At 46.8% G+C, this 17,904-nt stretch overlaps 1 protein-coding gene across 1 annotated transcript in view; it reads right to left on the bottom strand.

The window, feature by feature from the left end:
• Positions 1-17,904, bottom strand: part of MAP4K2 (mitogen-activated protein kinase kinase kinase kinase 2) — a 58,806-nt gene that overhangs the window by 14,355 nt on the left and 26,547 nt on the right. Inside the window, exons 9-22 of the mRNA XM_015423906.1 lie at positions 11,152-11,283; positions 10,103-10,165; positions 8,242-8,323; positions 6,690-6,797; positions 6,325-6,403; positions 5,496-5,554; positions 5,322-5,365; positions 4,914-4,952; positions 3,959-3,995; positions 3,705-3,876; positions 2,072-2,184; positions 1,549-1,590; positions 1,237-1,321; positions 1,075-1,154 (exon numbers count right to left, since the gene is read on the bottom strand). Coding sequence (XP_015279392.1) covers positions 1,075-1,154; positions 1,237-1,321; positions 1,549-1,590; positions 2,072-2,184; positions 3,705-3,876; positions 3,959-3,995; positions 4,914-4,952; positions 5,322-5,365; positions 5,496-5,554; positions 6,325-6,403; positions 6,690-6,797; positions 8,242-8,323; positions 10,103-10,165; positions 11,152-11,283 — 1,135 coding nt within the window. The remainder of the gene's footprint in view (positions 1-1,074; positions 1,155-1,236; positions 1,322-1,548; positions 1,591-2,071; positions 2,185-3,704; positions 3,877-3,958; positions 3,996-4,913; positions 4,953-5,321; positions 5,366-5,495; positions 5,555-6,324; positions 6,404-6,689; positions 6,798-8,241; positions 8,324-10,102; positions 10,166-11,151; positions 11,284-17,904) is intronic.

Raw genomic sequence — 17,904 nt, 5'->3', positions numbered from 1 at the left:
GCAGAACTATAAAAGGTCCCGCAGGGCCCTGATGTCTTCTGGGAGCTTGTTCCACCAGTGAGGGGCCGCCACAGAAAAGGCCCTGGCCCTCATTGTAACCAACCTGGCCTCTTTAGGCCCCGGAAGAATCAGGCGATTTTGGGAGCCCAATCTTAGTGCTCGCTGGGGTACATGCGGGGAAAGTCGGTCCCTTAGGTAAGCAGGTCCCTATTTGAAACATTTCAATTCAGTGTTGTCTTCTCTGACTCAAGGTGGCTAACACAACACCAGGTTGCAAGGGCACAAAAAACAACAACGATTCAATTAAGATTTTTTTTAAATGCACAGATTACATGGTGAAAACACCACTGAGAATTAAAATGAATTCAGCCACATCTGCCCAAATGATGCACTGCTGTCACAATGATCATTTGCGGCTCCCTTCAGCTGCAGAACAAAAGAGGCTGATATTTTCTATAAATGTGCACCACTGTAACAAGCCAATCAAATGTTTCTGAATGGAGGTCTCAGAAGAAGACTAGGTGAGATTTTTTGGGCTTTCTGATAATCCGTAAAAGTAACGAGACAAAAAACTGAAACTTGATTTACTTTTAAAACTGTTACTTGCCATAAACACTAGGCACTTTGATAATTTTAGCATTTATCTTCACAGTAATTGTAGGGTTAACATTTTTCATGCCCATATATATATATATATTTGTCTTGCTCAATAAAAAGAATAATCTCTTATCTCGGTAAAAAAGTTTCTGTAGGTGTTCTGTCTGGTTCGCTGGTTACATTTTCAAAGAATCGAACTCACTTCCTTACTGTTTTGCATTATCAGAATGAAAGCTTGTTAATCACCCTTTAATAGATAGATCCTGGAGAACTCTCCTTCTAAACAGTTTTGCACAGGCAAAGTCTGTTGGATGCGGGAGGGAATCTCTCCTTATACACCTACTACCTGATCCTTTTAACTGGAGGTGCCAAGGATTGAACCTGGGACCTTCTGCACTCCAAGCAGATGCTGTGGCACTGAACCACAGCCCCTCCCATCAACCACCCTCCTCGGTCCCCACACCCCTCCAGGCTCACCTTTTCCATGGTGTCTTCATGGAGTTCATGCAGGTTGAGGGTGTAGATGCCTTCCTCAGCCCCCACCACCAAGTAGAGATCTGCAAGAAGAAGGAAGTCAGATCACAGATTGCAAGCCACGGATTATAGGGGTGGCAAGGTAGAAGAGGGTGCAGGCCCTACCTCGTGTTTCTGGGTGCATCCACGTCGTGGCTGAATTGATCTTCAGCGGGCAGCCATTGAACACTTTGGAGAAGCAGGCTCCCATCTAGGGAAGGGGGAGCACAGGTATAGGTAGGCAGCAGTGGTTTCATCAGAAGCAGTCCAACTGGAGCAGTGTTTCAGGATTCTGCCTTTCTGGCACTGCTTCTACTGCTCTCCAGGAAAACCTTCTGCCATAACTCTCCCCCAGTTTACCAAAGTAGCTTCCCAGTTTACCAAAGTAGCTTCCCAGGAAACGTGGCCAAGAGAGACTCTGCTGCAAAAGGAACTTACGTGAACTTTCGGGGTGGGCGGCAGCCCGTGACAAATTAACCTCTGCAGAGAACAAAGAGGAGAGAGAAGACAGTCAACTAGGAACGTGGAAAGATGGTGTTACTTTTAAAGGGCAGGACACTGGCTTCCCTTGACTAAGGGTCCTAATCTTTGGCCCTCCCTTTAACCAGGGTGACTCTTTTTCCACTGGGGAAAGGAGACCTCTTCAATGACAGGTAAGGGGTGCGTCTTCACTAGAGTGCATCTCCACTCCCACAGCTATGGCTCTCATCCAGCTGGTCCTGCCTCCCAGCCCATCCCTCTTCTGTACCCCCACTATACCTCACTCACCTCCTGGATTTCAGTGCAGAATCAAGAAGCCACCACCACCCATGTCACCCCACTAATATTCTTCCATAAAACCAAGATGCCCTAACTCCTGCGAGGGGCCTTAATGATCTTTCTCCTCCTGCTTCCAATCTGTACTGTGGCCTCTTCCCTTGGAGTTTTAAAAGAGGGAGTCCCCACCCATACCCGCACTCACAGTGGCCTCTTCTTTCCTCTTCATGGTGGCCCACTCTGTGGAGAGGAGTGAATCTGCAGGTTTTGGAGAGCCAGAGGCCACAGTATCCGGAGCATTATTCAACTCTGTCCGATCTGTGGACACAGAGGTGAAATGTCCAAAAAAAAGCAAGCACTCAGACTGGAGCAGTATTCCAGGATTCTGCCTACTGATTTTCCCCCCCATGTCCTGCCCACACTAAAAAGGAATTCTAAGAGGCTCATGGGCAGACGGTGTGCTTTGCTTGCGTAAGGTTGTATAAAAACATACATTACTTGATCAGGAAAGCTACTATGGAAATGCATACACTACACTGCACACAAACACTGTCCAGGATTGAGCTCTGGGCAAATCCATTCTACTACGCTGCAGAAGCTAGATGTGCTCAGAGCCGCTTGGCTAGTGCTCGTAAAGTCACCAACCCACCTCCATACCCCATTTCCCAAAGCAGGTTTACAGCTCTTTCCAAATAGTTTTTCCTTTTCTAAGAAAAAAAATGCAGAACAAACCTTTAACTGAATATTTTTGAAAAGGCTGATAGCCTAGTCTACAGAGCAGGAAAAGGAATATAACAGCCAACTGATACCAGTGGTTGAATTGCTAATTGCTAATGAATACTTCCTGTTGTAGTACAGGGGGAAAGGATTTTCTCATCTTTTTATTTATTAAATCCAACTTTTAGGCCACCCTCCCCCTGAAGAACAGGGATTAGGGAAAACAGAACTGGGAAAACAGACCTGGATTGGAAGCAATGTGGGTTTCTGCTGAACACACAGAGCAGAAACTAACTATGCATAGCACTAACTGGCTAATGCGTGTCACATCAACCACCCCATCCTAATTCCCCAGAGTACTGCTAACAGTCTTTTAAAATAGATTTTCCTCCTAAAAGCACAAGCCAACCAAATAAAGCAACTAGTATACTCATGTAAAGTTTGTAATAGCACTCTCCAAAAGAGAAAAGTCCTATCCTGTTTCCAATCTGTACTGTGGCCTCTTTCCTTGGAGTTTTAAAAGAAGGAGTCCCCACTCTCATGTGCTTGCCTCATGCGGGCTGAGGTGCCAGACCTGGCACATTCTTCCCACTGACCCCTTCTTCCTGTTACCTGGGTTCTCTGCTTGCCTCATGGGGGCTGAGGTGCCAAACCTTGCTTCGCTATGCTTTCTTCATTTGCCATGATTGCTGGGGGAAGGGAATTCCTGAGGGGAGTGTGTGTGTGTGTGTGTGTGTGTGTGTGTGTGTGTGTGAACCTTTTCTTGTAAAAAGCCCTAACTTTTCTGTAAGATGCACCTCCTTTCCCATTCCCAGGGGAAGGTGTCCTTGGACCTTTTTGTGCCAGCTTGAACTCAGATAAGAAACCATACATTTTTCCAGAGGTTGTCATGGCAATAGTAGGTGCTGGACGTGAAGTGTGAGAGGGGCATGGGCTTTGTTTGAATTACCTATATTAAGGCAAAAGAGTGGCAAAAATTCAGTTCTGACACAGGTTCTCTTCTGGATCGTGCATATATCTCAATAAACCTATCACTGCCAAAGTGTGTGGTGTTGAGAGTAACTTGACCGGGAGTCTGACAGCCTGGCACATTCTTCCCACTGACCCCTTCTTCCTGTTACCTGGCAGGGTCTGATTTCTGTGACATTCCAGGTCTGGGCACTCAAGGCCCTCTTCGTGTTCCCAAGGAGCCTTATATGCCAACTCCATGTTGAGAAAGTCCCAGAAAGGCCCTCTCCTTATGGTGCCTGTGTCACCCTCATCAGTACCACTGGGCCGCTGCTCCTCCTGGGCCTGCACCAGGAACCAAAAAAAAAAAAATTAAGGGGAAAGTCTGGTTAAAGGAAGGGATGGAATTAGGACAGCTGGAACGTACCTGTTGCGGGGAACATGCTGGGCGAATTGTTAAGCTCCTGCATGTGGAAAATAAAGTAACAGAAAAAAGACATCTGAAGGTGCATATTTAACACGTGGTTTCAAATCCACACGTGGCTTTCCTTGGGCCTGTCACTATCTCTCAGCCTGAGTTACCTCACAGGGCTGTTGTGGGGACTGGGGATTAAACTGGGGAAGGAGGGAGAATCACGTGCACCCCTCTTGAGCTCCCTGGAGGAAGGGTGGGACAAAAACAAATGGATAAACAGAACAAATCCATTTTTCATGCCTGAGCTCAATCCTGGAATACGCAAAGCGGTCTTGAACATGTGCAGAGTGCCCTTCCCTGATCCCCACAAGCAACCATATTTTGCCACAACACCTCTGAAAGGAAGGGTTCCGAGCCAGTTTGGTGTAGTGGCTAAGTGCGCGGACTCTAATCTGGGAGAACTGGGTTTGATTCCCCACTCCTCCACTTGCACCTGCTGGATGACCTTGGGCAAACCATAGTTCTGGCACAGCTGTTCTTGAAAAAGAGCAGGCTCTGTCAGAGCTCTCTCAGCCCCACCTACCTCACAGGGTGTCTGTTGTGGGGAGGGGAAGGGAAAGGAGTTTGTAAGCCGCTCTGAGACTCCTTTGGGTAGTGAAGAGCAGAGTATAAATCCTATCTCCTCCACCTCCTCCTCCTCCCTAAACCTTCCTTTTAGAACTTGTCCTCCTCTCGCAATGGAACTTACATCTTCCTCCTCCCTCCCTCCTCTATCAGCCTAAACTCATTAAAAGCCCCCAAATGAAGCCAGTTAAAAAACTTGCAAAGTTTTGTAGTAGAGGTAAGCTTGGGGGGCCCTTTCTGAGAAGAGTAGGTCTGTGATGATCTATTTGGTTGCCCCTACCAAGCAACACCAAGGGAAACAACAAAGCCCCCCCCATTCCCCCCCTCCCTCACCACAGCTTACCTCTCCTCAAGCGCTTCTTCCACAGACTGAAGGAGACTCCTAGGGAAGAAAACAAGACAGGGCAGAAGTAATGACTACCCCGTCCCCTGCTCAGGATCTTTGCTTCCCCCTCCTCCCAAACCACCAGGCACCCTACCTTGGACCCACTACATTCTGTCCCCTTCCCCCTAAGACTGCCATCTTTATTTGGAAGAGTCCCTATGTCCTTAATCACTAAAAGAGGGTGTGTGTGTGGGGGAAAGCATCAGCTAGCTGCCTGAGGGGAAAAGCTGCAACGGCAGAACTCGTGTAAGCTCTGCACCTTGTCCAAAAGACAAGGCAGCGTTCCTATTCACTGCAATGGGCAGAGGAAAGGGAAGCCTCCCCCCAACCTTCCAAGGCGCCTCCCCAACACCACCAGTTCCTTACTCTCCATCTCCTAAAAGCATCCAGTTCTCCTCCTCCTCCTCCTTCTGCAAACAAACAAGACACATCATGAACAGTCTTCCAAGTCTAGAATGAAAGGACCCCACCGCCGGACCACATCCCCGTGCCCCCACGATTGCCGGTATGAGGAATGACCAAACTGACCCACATGCTTACCAGACTGCACCAAGGTTCTGTTTCTTTTCTCAGCAGAGGACCAAATTTCACCTGATTAACTGTACAAGAAGAAAAAGTCAGCCATGCACTCGGGAAGAGGCTCCCCCCCCCCCTGCTTCAAGATCCAAAATGTTCAGATCCATTTACGTAACACTGCCCGAGCAGAAGGAGCGGGGCATGTCTATAGGCACATGTGAAGGACAACTGCATCTGCAGTGCAACGTATCCTCAAACAGAACCACAGTGGTCCAGTTTTTCAAGGGGCAGGACACCCAGGTCCTGGCTTGCGCCCCACCCTCTCCAGAGAGCCCTTTCACCTACAAGTCTACATGCTTCCTCTGGAGACTCCTGTTTTTAAGAACATAAAAAGAGCCCTGCTGGATCAGACCAGTGGTCCATCTAGTCCAGCATCCTGTCCCACACAGGGGCCAACCAGTTCCTCTGGAGGGCCAACAACAGGGTATAGAGGCCAAGGTCTTCACTTGATGTTGCCTTCTGGCACTGGGATTCTCAGCTTTACTGCCTCTGAACGTGGAGATTCCCTTTAGTCACCATGGCTAGTAGCCACTACTAGATCTATCCATGAATCTAGCCAATCCCATTTTGAAGCTATCTAAGCCTGCGGCCTTTGTCTGGAAGGGCTCAAGTACTTTTACCGGATGGAGGAGCCACAGGACCCCTGTACGCCCATAAGCAATTATGGAGGAGAGGAGGGATGCAGAGTCAGGTGATACCAGGGAGGGGGGTAATGGTGTTTGTAGGGCAGGACAAGATGGCCAGTGCTGGAAACTACCATGCAGGTGAGAGGGGACATGGCGGGACAACTCACGTTGGATCTCTGCGAGGGTGCCTTCGACTTGCCCATGCTGCTGACGCGAACGGATTTTGTCAGGAAAGATTTCATAAGCCTGAATGGACAATATTTTTTTAAACACACATGCACGCATGAGCAGCCCTGCTAAAATCAGACCAAAGCCCCTTCGAGTCTGCCCACCTGTTTCTAGCACTTGTCCCAGCCTAATATATTTTTTAAAACTACCTGATTTTAGGGGCCATGACTTGTGGTAGTGAATTTCAGAAGTCAAATATGCACTGTGTTAAAAACAGATCTTTCCTGTCTGTCCTGAGCCTATGACGATTAACAGGGTGACTATTAACACTTGCCCCTCTCCACCTCCTCTTTTGAGACCGTACCTCAAAATCTCCATCATCCAGGGGAGCAGATGCCAAGTCAGGATTCGTGGCTTTGTCCAGCAACTCAATGGCTAACAGGCGAGCAAGAGGCTGGCAGACGAAAGGGTGCTGGTGGACAAGAAGGCAAAGTAAGCTGAGGAGATGGCTGAAGGATGCCCCCCCCCCGAGTTCTCTCTCTGGAACCCCCAAGTCTCCCTCCCACAACCACGGCAGCCATTCTGTATCACTCTCTTAGCCTCGTCTCTGCCGCAAGCAGGAGTATATCTTACGTCGTTCTGTCCAATGCTCCCTCTAAGCTGTGGAGTGTTGTAAGCAAAAATTCTACTGTGTGAGCTACTGGCATTAAGGTTGTGAGCGAGCGATTTGGCTACTGCACAGATTAGTTTGCTCTGGAGCCCTCCTTCCTGAGCTGAGACAAAAGTGTGTGAGCCGGAGGAGGATAAAAAACTGTGAGCTAGCTCACACTAACTCAGCTTAGAGGGAACACTGGTTCTGTCAACCTTTTCACTGACAAATTACTTTAAAAAAAACAAACCAACAACCACACAGCTGCTGGGGAAGAAGTGCATGTGGCACGTGAGGCTGTTTAACCCTTTCTCCCTCGTCTCGTTTTTCTGGCCGAAGAACTACTTGAAGGTGGCAGTTTTTCAAAAGGTGAATGGGACAAGAGGCAAGGCTTAAAAACGGCCTGGGTGCCGATGACACCCTTCCCCTTCAGATCACAGTGCCAGATGCTGAATGCTGATTGTGTGAATTTAGGAAGATCATGAGGGCAGGAAGGGATGACTCTGGGTTCACCTCTCATGGCCCTTTCTTTATATGCCCAGGATGATGCCGAACACCACCTTGGGGGTCAGGAAGGAATCTGGCCCAGGGATCCTGGAGGTTTTTCGTCCTCTGGTTATAGAGCAGGGGTCACTGGGGGAGTGGGGGGGGGAGGTAGTTGAGAATTTTCTGCATTGTGCAGGGGGGGTTGGACTAGATGACCCTTGAGGTCTCTTCCAGCTCTATGTTTCTATGCTCTAAAAAGGAGACCAGTTAAAAGGATCACACTACTACACAAAACATGTAATGCTGCCCCAAGAACCAGAGAAGTGCTTTAAAATGTTAATAATATTATTTACTATAAATGATCTGTCCTACTAATCTTATTTCTCTCTAGAAGGATATTTAAGAAGAGAAGAAGAAGAGATTGGAATAATACCCCGCCCTTCACTCAGAGACTCAGAGCGACTTACAAACTCCTTTCCCTTCCCTTCCCCACAACAGACACCCTGTGAGGTAGGTGGGGCTGAGAGAGCTCTGACAGAACTGTCCTTGAGAGAACAGCTCTGACCGAACTATGGCTTGCCCAAGGTCATCCAGCAGCTGCAAGTGGAGGAGTGAGGAATCAAACCCAGTTTTCCCAGGTTAGAATCCGCGCACTTAACCACTACACCAAACTGGCTCTCTTTAAAGCTTTACCTTGTGGATACTTTTAAGATATACCCCCCACCCCTTTTGGTTTTAGCCACCGTCATGAAATGGGGTTTTTCCTGTCCCATTCAGTCACCTGAAGGAGTTTTTCTGCCACGGGACGCTTCTTGGGGTTCTTGGTCAGGGCCAGTTTGAGGAAATGATGAAAATCTGCAGACCTGTAAGAGACACACAGGAGAGGACAAATCAGACGATATATACCTATTCATTATTTTAGTTATTTAAACATTTATAGGCAGGCCCCTAGCCACGGTAGGGCTATTCGGGGGCTACACCCCCACGAGATTTCCCTCTGAAAGTGTTTTTTTAATTCATTTTTTAATCATTCCCCTGCCTCTCGTATTCATCCCAAGTCTCTTATTCAGCACGAGTTCTGCCACAATGTTGGGCCCACATTCATCAAACCCTCTGGGGAAGGGGGAATAAAGCAAATGATGGCTGTCACAGCGGCAGCCCCACCAGAAAAAGGCTTGCCCCACAACCCACAAATTCCTGGCTACGGGCTGACTTATTATACCCTTTGATGAAGGATTTTCTTTGAAACGGTCTGAATTTTACGTATGATACCGTCGGGGTATACGGGACAGTATTTTTTCTGTGGGCTGTCACTGCCCCTTGTAGGGCTTGTGCTTGTGGACTATTTAGGATAGTGTTTCTTTCAAGAATTATCATTCTGTGGTTTGTGAGACTTTACGATGTACATTACATTTTCTTGAAGTACTGTATGTGTGTATATATTCAGTATATTTAATATATTTCTATGCGCATTATTGGAGCTGCGGTGGCTCAAGTGGTTAAGACGCTGAACTGCAGGCTGTGGAAGGTCAGTAGTTCAGCAGTTCGAGACCCAAGTTGCCGCATGACGGAGTGAGCTCCCATCTCTAGTTCCAGCTCCTGCCAACCTAGCAGTTCGAAAGCAAGAAATTGCAAGTAGATAAATAGGTACCACTTCGGTGGGAAGGTAACAGCGTTCCGTGCACCTTGGTGTTTAGTCATGCCAGCCACATGACCACGGAAATGTCTTCGGACAGCGCTGGCTCTTCAGCTTTGAAACGGAGATGAGCACCGCAACCCTAGAGTCAGATTCGACTGGCTTTCGAGCAAGGGAACCTTTACCTTTTTTAAATGAGCATTATTACTTGTCTTTGGGGGAAAATTGGGGGGAGGGTTTTTATCTTTCCACTATGGACACAGCAGCAAGCAAGATAGATGTGGGTGGAAACAGAGTTCACGCACTCTGCCCCTCCACTGCATCAGGACAGAAGTGCCAACAAGATGGGAATCTTGCTGCCACCCCCCCGCAACTCAGCAAGCTGCCTCCCTGCTTCACAGCTGAGCAAAACCACACTTTTAAAGGTAGGGTTGCCAACTCCCAGGTGGTAGCTGGAGATCTCCTTGGATTTCAACTGATCTCCAGGCAAGAGAGATCAGTTCTTTTGGAGAAAATGGCTGCTCTAGAAAGTGAACTCTGTGGCATTCTACCCCACTGTAGTTCCTCCCCTCCCCAAGCCCCGCTCTCCTCAGACTCCACTCCCAAAATCTCCAGGAGTTTCCCATCCTGGAGCTGGTAACCCTTATTAAAAGGGCTGAAAGGGACAGAAAACCTGCAGCTAAATTCCGCCATTTTGAAGAGGGGTCTTAGCTCCGCCCCTCCCCGGATTAGCTGCAGGCAGAGTTTCCACACAAAGACTTTGCATGCAGCCAGCCACCCGGCCATTTGCCCCTTCAAGCGGCAGCAAGAGGAGGTTTTCCCTTTGCTCTGGCTGAAAGGGAAAAGCCCAGGAGGTTCACATGTCAAGATCTAACAGAATAGGTTGTCATGTTGAAATCCCCTCCCCTTCGAAGCAGGGGCAATGTGCCATGTTCCATCCAGGGGAAAGTCACCATCTGGGAGCAGACTGAAGAAGGTCCAGAGTGGTGGTGGTTGCTGTACTTACCAGCACGTCTTGTCTTTTAGCTTGGGGGGTTGGAAGCTGCTTTTGGACAACATCATCAGGGCCCTAAAAGGAAAGGGGGGGGGAACGATCACTGCTGGGTTTGCCAGCCTCCAGGTGGAGCCTGAAGCTTGCCCGGAATGACAACTGATCTCCAGAGAACAGAGATCAGTTCTCCTGGAGAAAACAGCTGCTTTGGAGGGTGGACTTTATGGCCTTATATCCCACGAAGGTCTCTCCCCTCCCCAGGCTTCACCCTCTCTAAATCTCCAAGGGTTTTCGAACCCAGAGACAGTAACCCTAATCCCGACTCCTTTCTTTCACTTACACTGGCTAACTACTGGCCAAAAGGATCCTGCCACCATTTTAAAGATATTCTAAAATGCCACGAGGGCCTGACCCGGACTGGGCCCACAGCATGGCGCTCTTGCTTCCCTCCACACTTTTTCAAGTGCCAAAACAGGATCTAGAACCTACTTACTTGTGGGTTACTCACCTGAAATTACAGTGTCTAAAATTTTTTTTAACCCAAGACAAAAGGCTTTGTTTGAGGCCTCTGCAAATCTCCTGACGGAATTGCAAGCAAACTGAGCGCAGCTGGGGAGGATACAGCCCTCACTGAAGGGGCCTGGGCTTTTCCTCTGCCAAGTGGGCAGGGAGCGTTTCTAAGCCAATCGGTGAGAACGCTTCCAAGGTCAAGCAGCAGCAGCTTGCCCAAGGCTTCTCAGCAGGGCTCACAACCAAATGAATCTGGGTCTCCTACATTCTACATTAACTGCTGTTGTCATCTGTTGGCAGCGATGAGCTCACGACACTGAGGAAGGAGAGAGACTCTGGAAGGGTAGAGACAGACGGACAGGATAAGGGAGCCTCCTGGCACCACCCCCTCTAGTTTCACGAAGTGCTCTCTCTGTATATACATCTACAATAGCTGGAAACTGCTTTGGAACCCTGGAATATGTTCCTTTCGAAAATGTGTACCTCACCCTTTCCACAGAGCACAGGGCAGCCAAACAACGTGAAGCTAGTTTTTGACTGGGTTGTGATTTTACCTCATAGGATGCAGGTCAAAAAGGGGGGGCTGGAGCTCAGCCAGTTCGATCGCCGTGATGCCAAGGGCCCAGATGTCACACAAGTGGTTGTAGCCGCCTTTCTTTTCCACCGCGGCCACCTCCGGTGCCATCCTGGGACAGGGAAAAAGACAGTGAACATGGTGGTGGGGGGGAGGAAAGGAAGTAGCAGAGGCAGCCCTGCAGCCCAGCTAAACTCCACAGAAGGCACCCTCCCCCACTGCCTCGGTCATCTGATTTTGCCAAACCGTCACAACTGTTTCACTCCCAATTCCTTCTGGAGTGTGATTTTCAAAGCATCCCTTGCTGGGTGAGTTTATCTTACAAACTCAAACATGTCTAAACCGTCATGGCTCCCAAGCACCGGATTCAGAAAATGACAGTTCTGTAAAGATGCCATAGAACTGTGACAGGATCCAAGAAGCTCAGGGGAAGTTTTTGTTCTGCAATGTTTAGGGCCAAGACAGGCAAATTATGAACACAGAACTCGCAGTGGTTCTCCCTGTCACAGCTGAACGGGTCTTCCCTTCACCGTCACAACCTGAACTATCATTTGATACACACACCCATCCCCTTTCAGGAAGCCTGCATTCTTTTCTTCTTCTTTTTTTTTAAAAGCACAGGATGTACATCCATCTGTTCATTTGTTGCCCTATTATGAATGGAAATAGAAGAAAGATTTCTTGGTGACGTTACACCAAGTCAACAGTATGCACAGCTGGCTTTGGCTGCACAACTGCAGATTTTTAAAAAGAAGAATATATTTTAGGAAGGCTGCATCTGATTTGACCTCATCGCTCTATGCATGTTGTATCTGCCTTCCCCTTCTTTAGACACTCATTCATTTTTAAAAGAAAGGACATTATGGAGGCACATATGGAAGACTCCCAGCAGGTCCCTCAGTGAACAACTGGACTTTTGACAAATGGACTTCTAGAGATATTTAAAAACTTTTATTTGATTCATTTGTACCCCGCCTTTCTCCCCAATGGGGACCCAAAGTGACTGACGCTGTTCTCCTCTTCTCTGCTTTATCCTCACAACAACCCTGCGAGGTAGATTAGGCTGAGAGTGTGACTAGCCCAAGGTCACCCAGCGAGTGGGGATTCAAACCCAGGCTTCCCAGATACCATGTTTGTAATGTAATTATCTGTTTTATGTAAGCCGCCCTGAGCCGGCTATGGCTGGAAGGGTGGGGTAAAAATTCAAATAAATAAATAGCCCGACACTCTTAACCACTACACCACACTGGCTCTCTTTTAGGGTAAAATCTACCAGACTTTTTAAAAATACATTTTTGGTGGGCAGAACTCAAACCCGCTGTATACCACACTGTACTTCAGTCCCTTGAAAACAAAATGGCACCATATATTCACTGAGAAAGAAAGGCCAAAGCTAACCACAAGGAATACAGGCAAACCACAAGGAATAAATAAATTTTAAGATGCCTGGCTCTTATTTCTGGCCACTGTGTGATACAGAGTGTTGGACTGGATGGGCCTTTGGCCTGATCCAACATTGGCGTCTCTTATGTTCTTATGTTATCACCCCAATGCAATAAAGTTCAAATCTAGGAATATTGCAATGGTATGTGGCCAATGTGGACAACAAAGTTAACAGGCAACCCCCTCCCCCAAGTATTCAGCTATATATACATATAATTCAATGGTATGTTTAATGTTAAGAGTACCGCAGTAGTGTCACAGTCAACATACGGGACGTAAAACAGAAATCAATTTAATTTACCAACAGCCATAATAATGTGTTTCAACAGCCATCTGAATATAGTACAGAGACTCCTGAAGCATATGCTACAGACGCAGCATTTGTTTTCAGCTGTCAGTGTGAAATGTTTGAAGACACAAACTAGAAAGTATTTTTAAAAAGAAGCAGTGATGACACAAGAGATTCTGAAGTCATACAAATAGGTTTTTCCCTAGAACCTTTCCCATGTTTCCATCCCTGCTGGATAGAAGAGGGAGAGGGCAATTTTGGCTCCAGCCCCCTCCCCACTGCAGCTTCCTGACCCACATGGCTATTAGTCCACACAGCTTCCGCAACCTTGGGAATACACTTTTGCAGAGTCAGAAAGGACTGCTGGAGGAACACAAGAAAAGATTTGTGATCCTCACACCCACAGATTGCAGGACCCAACCCCTTAACTCTATTACAAGAACTTATTATTGGCAACTGTTCAAGAATCACTTTGGAATGCTAGGAAGTCCAGACAAAAACAATTAGCGATGCCTGTCAAAACAAGCCTGAAGGTAACAAAACAATGATACCATCAAGTTTCATGACACAAAGAAGAGCACCACCTTGACCTCGGAGTCACCGTATATAGTCAGAAAGGAAGACTCTGCAAATAAGTAACAGGAACTGTAAGCAGACAGGAAAAATCATATGTGTGACGATGTATGCAGCTAGAAGACAAGTGGAATTAAAGGGTCTATGGAAATGCAAGTTAGAACTGGTACCCACTAGTGGCAAAAAACTGCAGAAATTAATAAAGCCAGCTTATGAGAACTGCTAGCTGCCAAAACGGATTGTCCCTCCACTCTACTTGATATACATCTTGGCACAGATGCCAACTCAGTTATTGATGGACAGAGGCTTTGATATGCCATTGGCCAGCCACATGTGGTTGCTAAGTTTAGTTAACACTGATGCAGTCTTTGGCCCACTTCGCATCTAGCATTCGCTCCATTGTTTTACCAAACCCACACTGGAACAGAAAAAGATGCAGTTCAAAACCACACTGAAATACCCCTGGCCAACACCATACTGACTGCAGAGTCACCTCTGAATGGTCATAAAACAGCCATAAATCTATGCAGATAGTACCATAAAACGAAGAGATCAAAGGAAGTGAAACCAGCATGCAGTGTGGAGGCTTCCATAAAATCCGACAATTAAATAAAGTGATAGTGGCGTGCAATGTAGATGGGAATTTCTGTTCCAACGTGGGTTTGGCAAAACAGTGGAGCAAATGCTAGATGCAGAATGGGCCTTTGACAGACACTACAGGGTGTCGATTAAGGGCAGATACCCAAATGAAGCATGTGCCTGGAAAACAGGAGGTGTCAAAAGAGTGGCAGAAAGCAGAACCATTCCATTAGTTGTGAACTAGCAACTTTTTTTTAGTTCTTATGCGTAACTAAGATTCCCAAGCAGTTGACTCACTGCCAAAGCTCCAGATGATGTTAGTCACTGCAGTTGGCGGGTTCTGCTGAGTCATCCTGTCCAGACAGATCTCATGGAAAAGCACAAAGAAGGAGACACTAAAATTGTCCTCCTGTCGTGTCAATTACAAAAAATCACCATTCCTTGTTCTACCTTCTTGCAATACGGATGTGATGATACGGATGTGATGATACAAGTACTTCCATAAGATGGACTGTAAAAAGACTGTAAAAGCTGGAACAACTAAAATGAGAAAATGTATCCCATTGCAGATGTGTTACAGGCACCATCTTACACAACTATATTACCTGCTCTTCTACCCTTCCATGTCGCAATGGGATGCAAAGCTACATTCCTAAAGTGTCAATCATTCAACATCAACAAATAAGAAACTTTGATGAGAAAATCTACTGAATAGCATCAGGGAAAGTGAACTTAGATAGAAACATGCACCTGGAGACCTTTGTGTGTAAGATCTGTGAGTCTGAGATACAGACAACAGAGACGTAAGGAGATTTTGTCTAAGAAACATGGATTCCAGGACATACTAATTCCTACAAGCAATGCTGTGTCATTCTCTCTTAAGAGATGCCACTACCCAAAAGTCAGATGTTGGGCCTCCATCACTGTCACACCACCCAACACAATGGATAGGAGGCGTGCGACGAAATGACCAATGCTAATCCTCATGTACGCCCTTCCTCTGCCATGTGCCACCATCAGTGGTATGAATGTCAAACTAGGTTCCGGAAGAACCAGTTTCAACTCCCCACTCTACCATGGAAGTTTGCCGGATGACTTTGAGCCAGTCACCCTCTGTCGGCCTAAACTGTGTCACAGGCTCATCGAGAGGTTAAAATGGAGGAAGGGAGAAGAGCGTCTGTCGCTCTGAGCTCCTTAGAGGAAGGGCGGCATAAAAACGTACTAAATAAACAGCAATTGTAGAATGTTTGGACACATCATCGTGCAGGTGAAGAGGCTTTCAAAATGGGTGCTCTAATGGAACACATGAAGCTGCCTTCTGCTGACGTAGACCCTTGGTCCATGAAGGTCAGTATTATCTATTATGACTGGCAAGCAGCTCTCAGGGTCTCAGAGAGCTTATTACATCAAGTATTACCTGATTCTTTTTACTGGAGATGCCAGAGATTGAGCCTGAGACCTTCTGTATGCAAAGCAGATGCTCTGCCACTGAACCATGGCCCCTCCCCATGATGGTGAATTAGAAGCAGAGCAGATTTCAATCATGTACTGAGCACTGGGTTTTTTCCTAAACAAATCATCAAAGCAGCGAACGTGCAGGAATCAGCAAATCTGTCAAGCTATTTTTACAGTCTGTGCTCTTTTGTTTGCGCATACAACATGCACTTGTTTGTGAGCATATTATTAAAAGCAACCATAAGCAAAAAATCATCAAGACAGCAGGCAGTAACCCCAAACTCTTTTCTCCTACAAATGGCCCGATTTCTGAAAGCAGGAAGATGACAAAAGTGAAATTTGCAGCAATACAGTATCCATCATGGCAGATGCATACCTCTGTGCTGTACACAGCTATGAAATGTATTATATTGGGGTTGATATATAGGAGATCTGTGCATATTTTAAAAAAATTCATTTCCAGCATTGTCGTTCTTTGGTCTTTCATTCTCAGGGAAAACATACCTCCATATTGGGGGAGGTAAAGTTTTCAGGACTCTTGGGCTGAAGCACTGAATGTATACAGTGGCTTTGGCTTCAGTACACTCCCGAACCCTATAAAGAAAACGTGCCTGCCCCCTTCTATCATGCACCAAAAAAAAAAACCTCTCTAGAAATTCTAACCAGCCCACAAACCCAACAAAGCTCAAAGTACAAATGAGGTTTCTCAACCCCAGGACACAAACATGCTTCCTAGTACTCACGTGGGCTGGCCAGACATACTGAAAAGTTCCTTGCTCAATACAGATCAGCCTACTATCATCCAAAATAGTCTCCATTGCTCAAGAGCACGTCTACTCAGATACTACCAAAAAAAATTGACCAACACCCGGGATTGCCCAGAAACCTAACTCCCTGCATAAAGTATTTTGTTGGCAGATGCCAGAGCCTCTATCGCCATTAGATGGAAAAATAACCTACTTACGACACTCACACTATGGTATGACAAAATCTGGCAATTCTATGTGATGGAAAAGATCACTTACAAGAATGCCCTATCGGACAACGCGAGGCAAAAAGCTCTGTTTCTGGCAATTTGGTACCCATCATTAGATTATATGATAACTAATGATAAAGTGCCAAGAAATGTTTATCCTATAGATCTGTTACAATTGTATACTTATTGTCTTATTGTTGATAATGGTAGCTCTATAAATGTCAAACCAGCAGCATCTGAGAAAGTAATGTATCACAAATGTACTGCTCTCGTTTATCTTTTCTTTGTTTAATAAAAATGTTTAATTATATAAAAAAAGTACTTTAAGTAGGTATTGGCCCAGGCTAGCTCAATATCATCAGATCTCGGAAGCTAAGAGGGGCTGGCCCTGGTTAGTATTCAGATGGGAGACCTCCATGGAATACCAGGGTCATGACCAATGTTCCCTCTAAGCTGTGGAGTCTTATGAGCAAAAACTCTACTTTGTGAGCTCCTGGCATGAAAGTTGTGAGCGAGCAATCTGGCTACTGCATAAGTTAGTTTGCTCTGGAGCCATCCTTCCTGAGCTAAGACAAAAATGTGTGAGCTGGAGGCTAAAAAACCGTGAGCTAGCTCACACTAACTAAGCTTAGAGGGAACATTGGTCAGGAAATGGAGGCAGGCAGTGGCCAACCACCTCTGAACGTCTCTTGCCTTGAAAGCCCTAATGGGGTCACCGTAAATTGGCTACGCCTTGACAGCACTCTTCACCTCCACTAGGTATTGGTGGTGGTGGGGATTATTGGACAAGTTGGGGAAGAGAAGACAGAAGACTAGGGAGGCCAGAGGGTCAGCGGGATCTTCCATGGTGGCTTGGGAATACAAGCCCACACCACTCCACTCCACTCCAAACCCTCCCTCCACAATCTGCTGGCCAGTGGTGGCTGGGAGGGGGCTGTCCTCCACTGCAGAGCACACTTCTTCAGGCTCCAGGCAGTTCCATGTGCACAAAACCAATGTTTTATAAGGAGCCCCAAGGTGCCTAGGACAAGAGGATGTGCTCTGCAGTGAAGGACAGCCTCCACAATGGCCCGGAAGAGAAGCGGCACACAGAGTGAAGGGCACAGTATCCAAGCCTTTCTGATTATGTTGAGATTTCCTAGCAGGGATTTCCTAGCTGCAGAACTCAAGCTTTTTGCCCGACTTTGTCTAGTTTCAAAGTTGCAAAAGGTAGATCGTCTCCAGTTTGGTGTAGTGATTAAGAGCCAGTTTGGTGTCATTTTTAAGAGCGGTGGACCGTAATCTGGAGAACTAAGCTTGATTCCTCAGTCCTCCACATGAAGCCAGCTGGGTGACCTTGGGTCAGTCACAGTTCTCTCAGAGCTGTTCTCTCAGAGCTGTTCTCTCAAGAGCAGTTCTCTCAAGAGCTCTCTCAGCCC

The sequence above is a fragment of the Gekko japonicus genome, unplaced genomic scaffold (assembly GCF_001447785.1).
Source record: "Gekko japonicus isolate JY-2015 unplaced genomic scaffold, Gekko_japonicus_V1.1 scaffold313, whole genome shotgun sequence".
Classification (NCBI taxonomy): domain Eukaryota; kingdom Metazoa; phylum Chordata; class Lepidosauria; order Squamata; family Gekkonidae; genus Gekko; species Gekko japonicus.
This window is presented reverse-complemented; position numbering and strand designations above follow the sequence as displayed.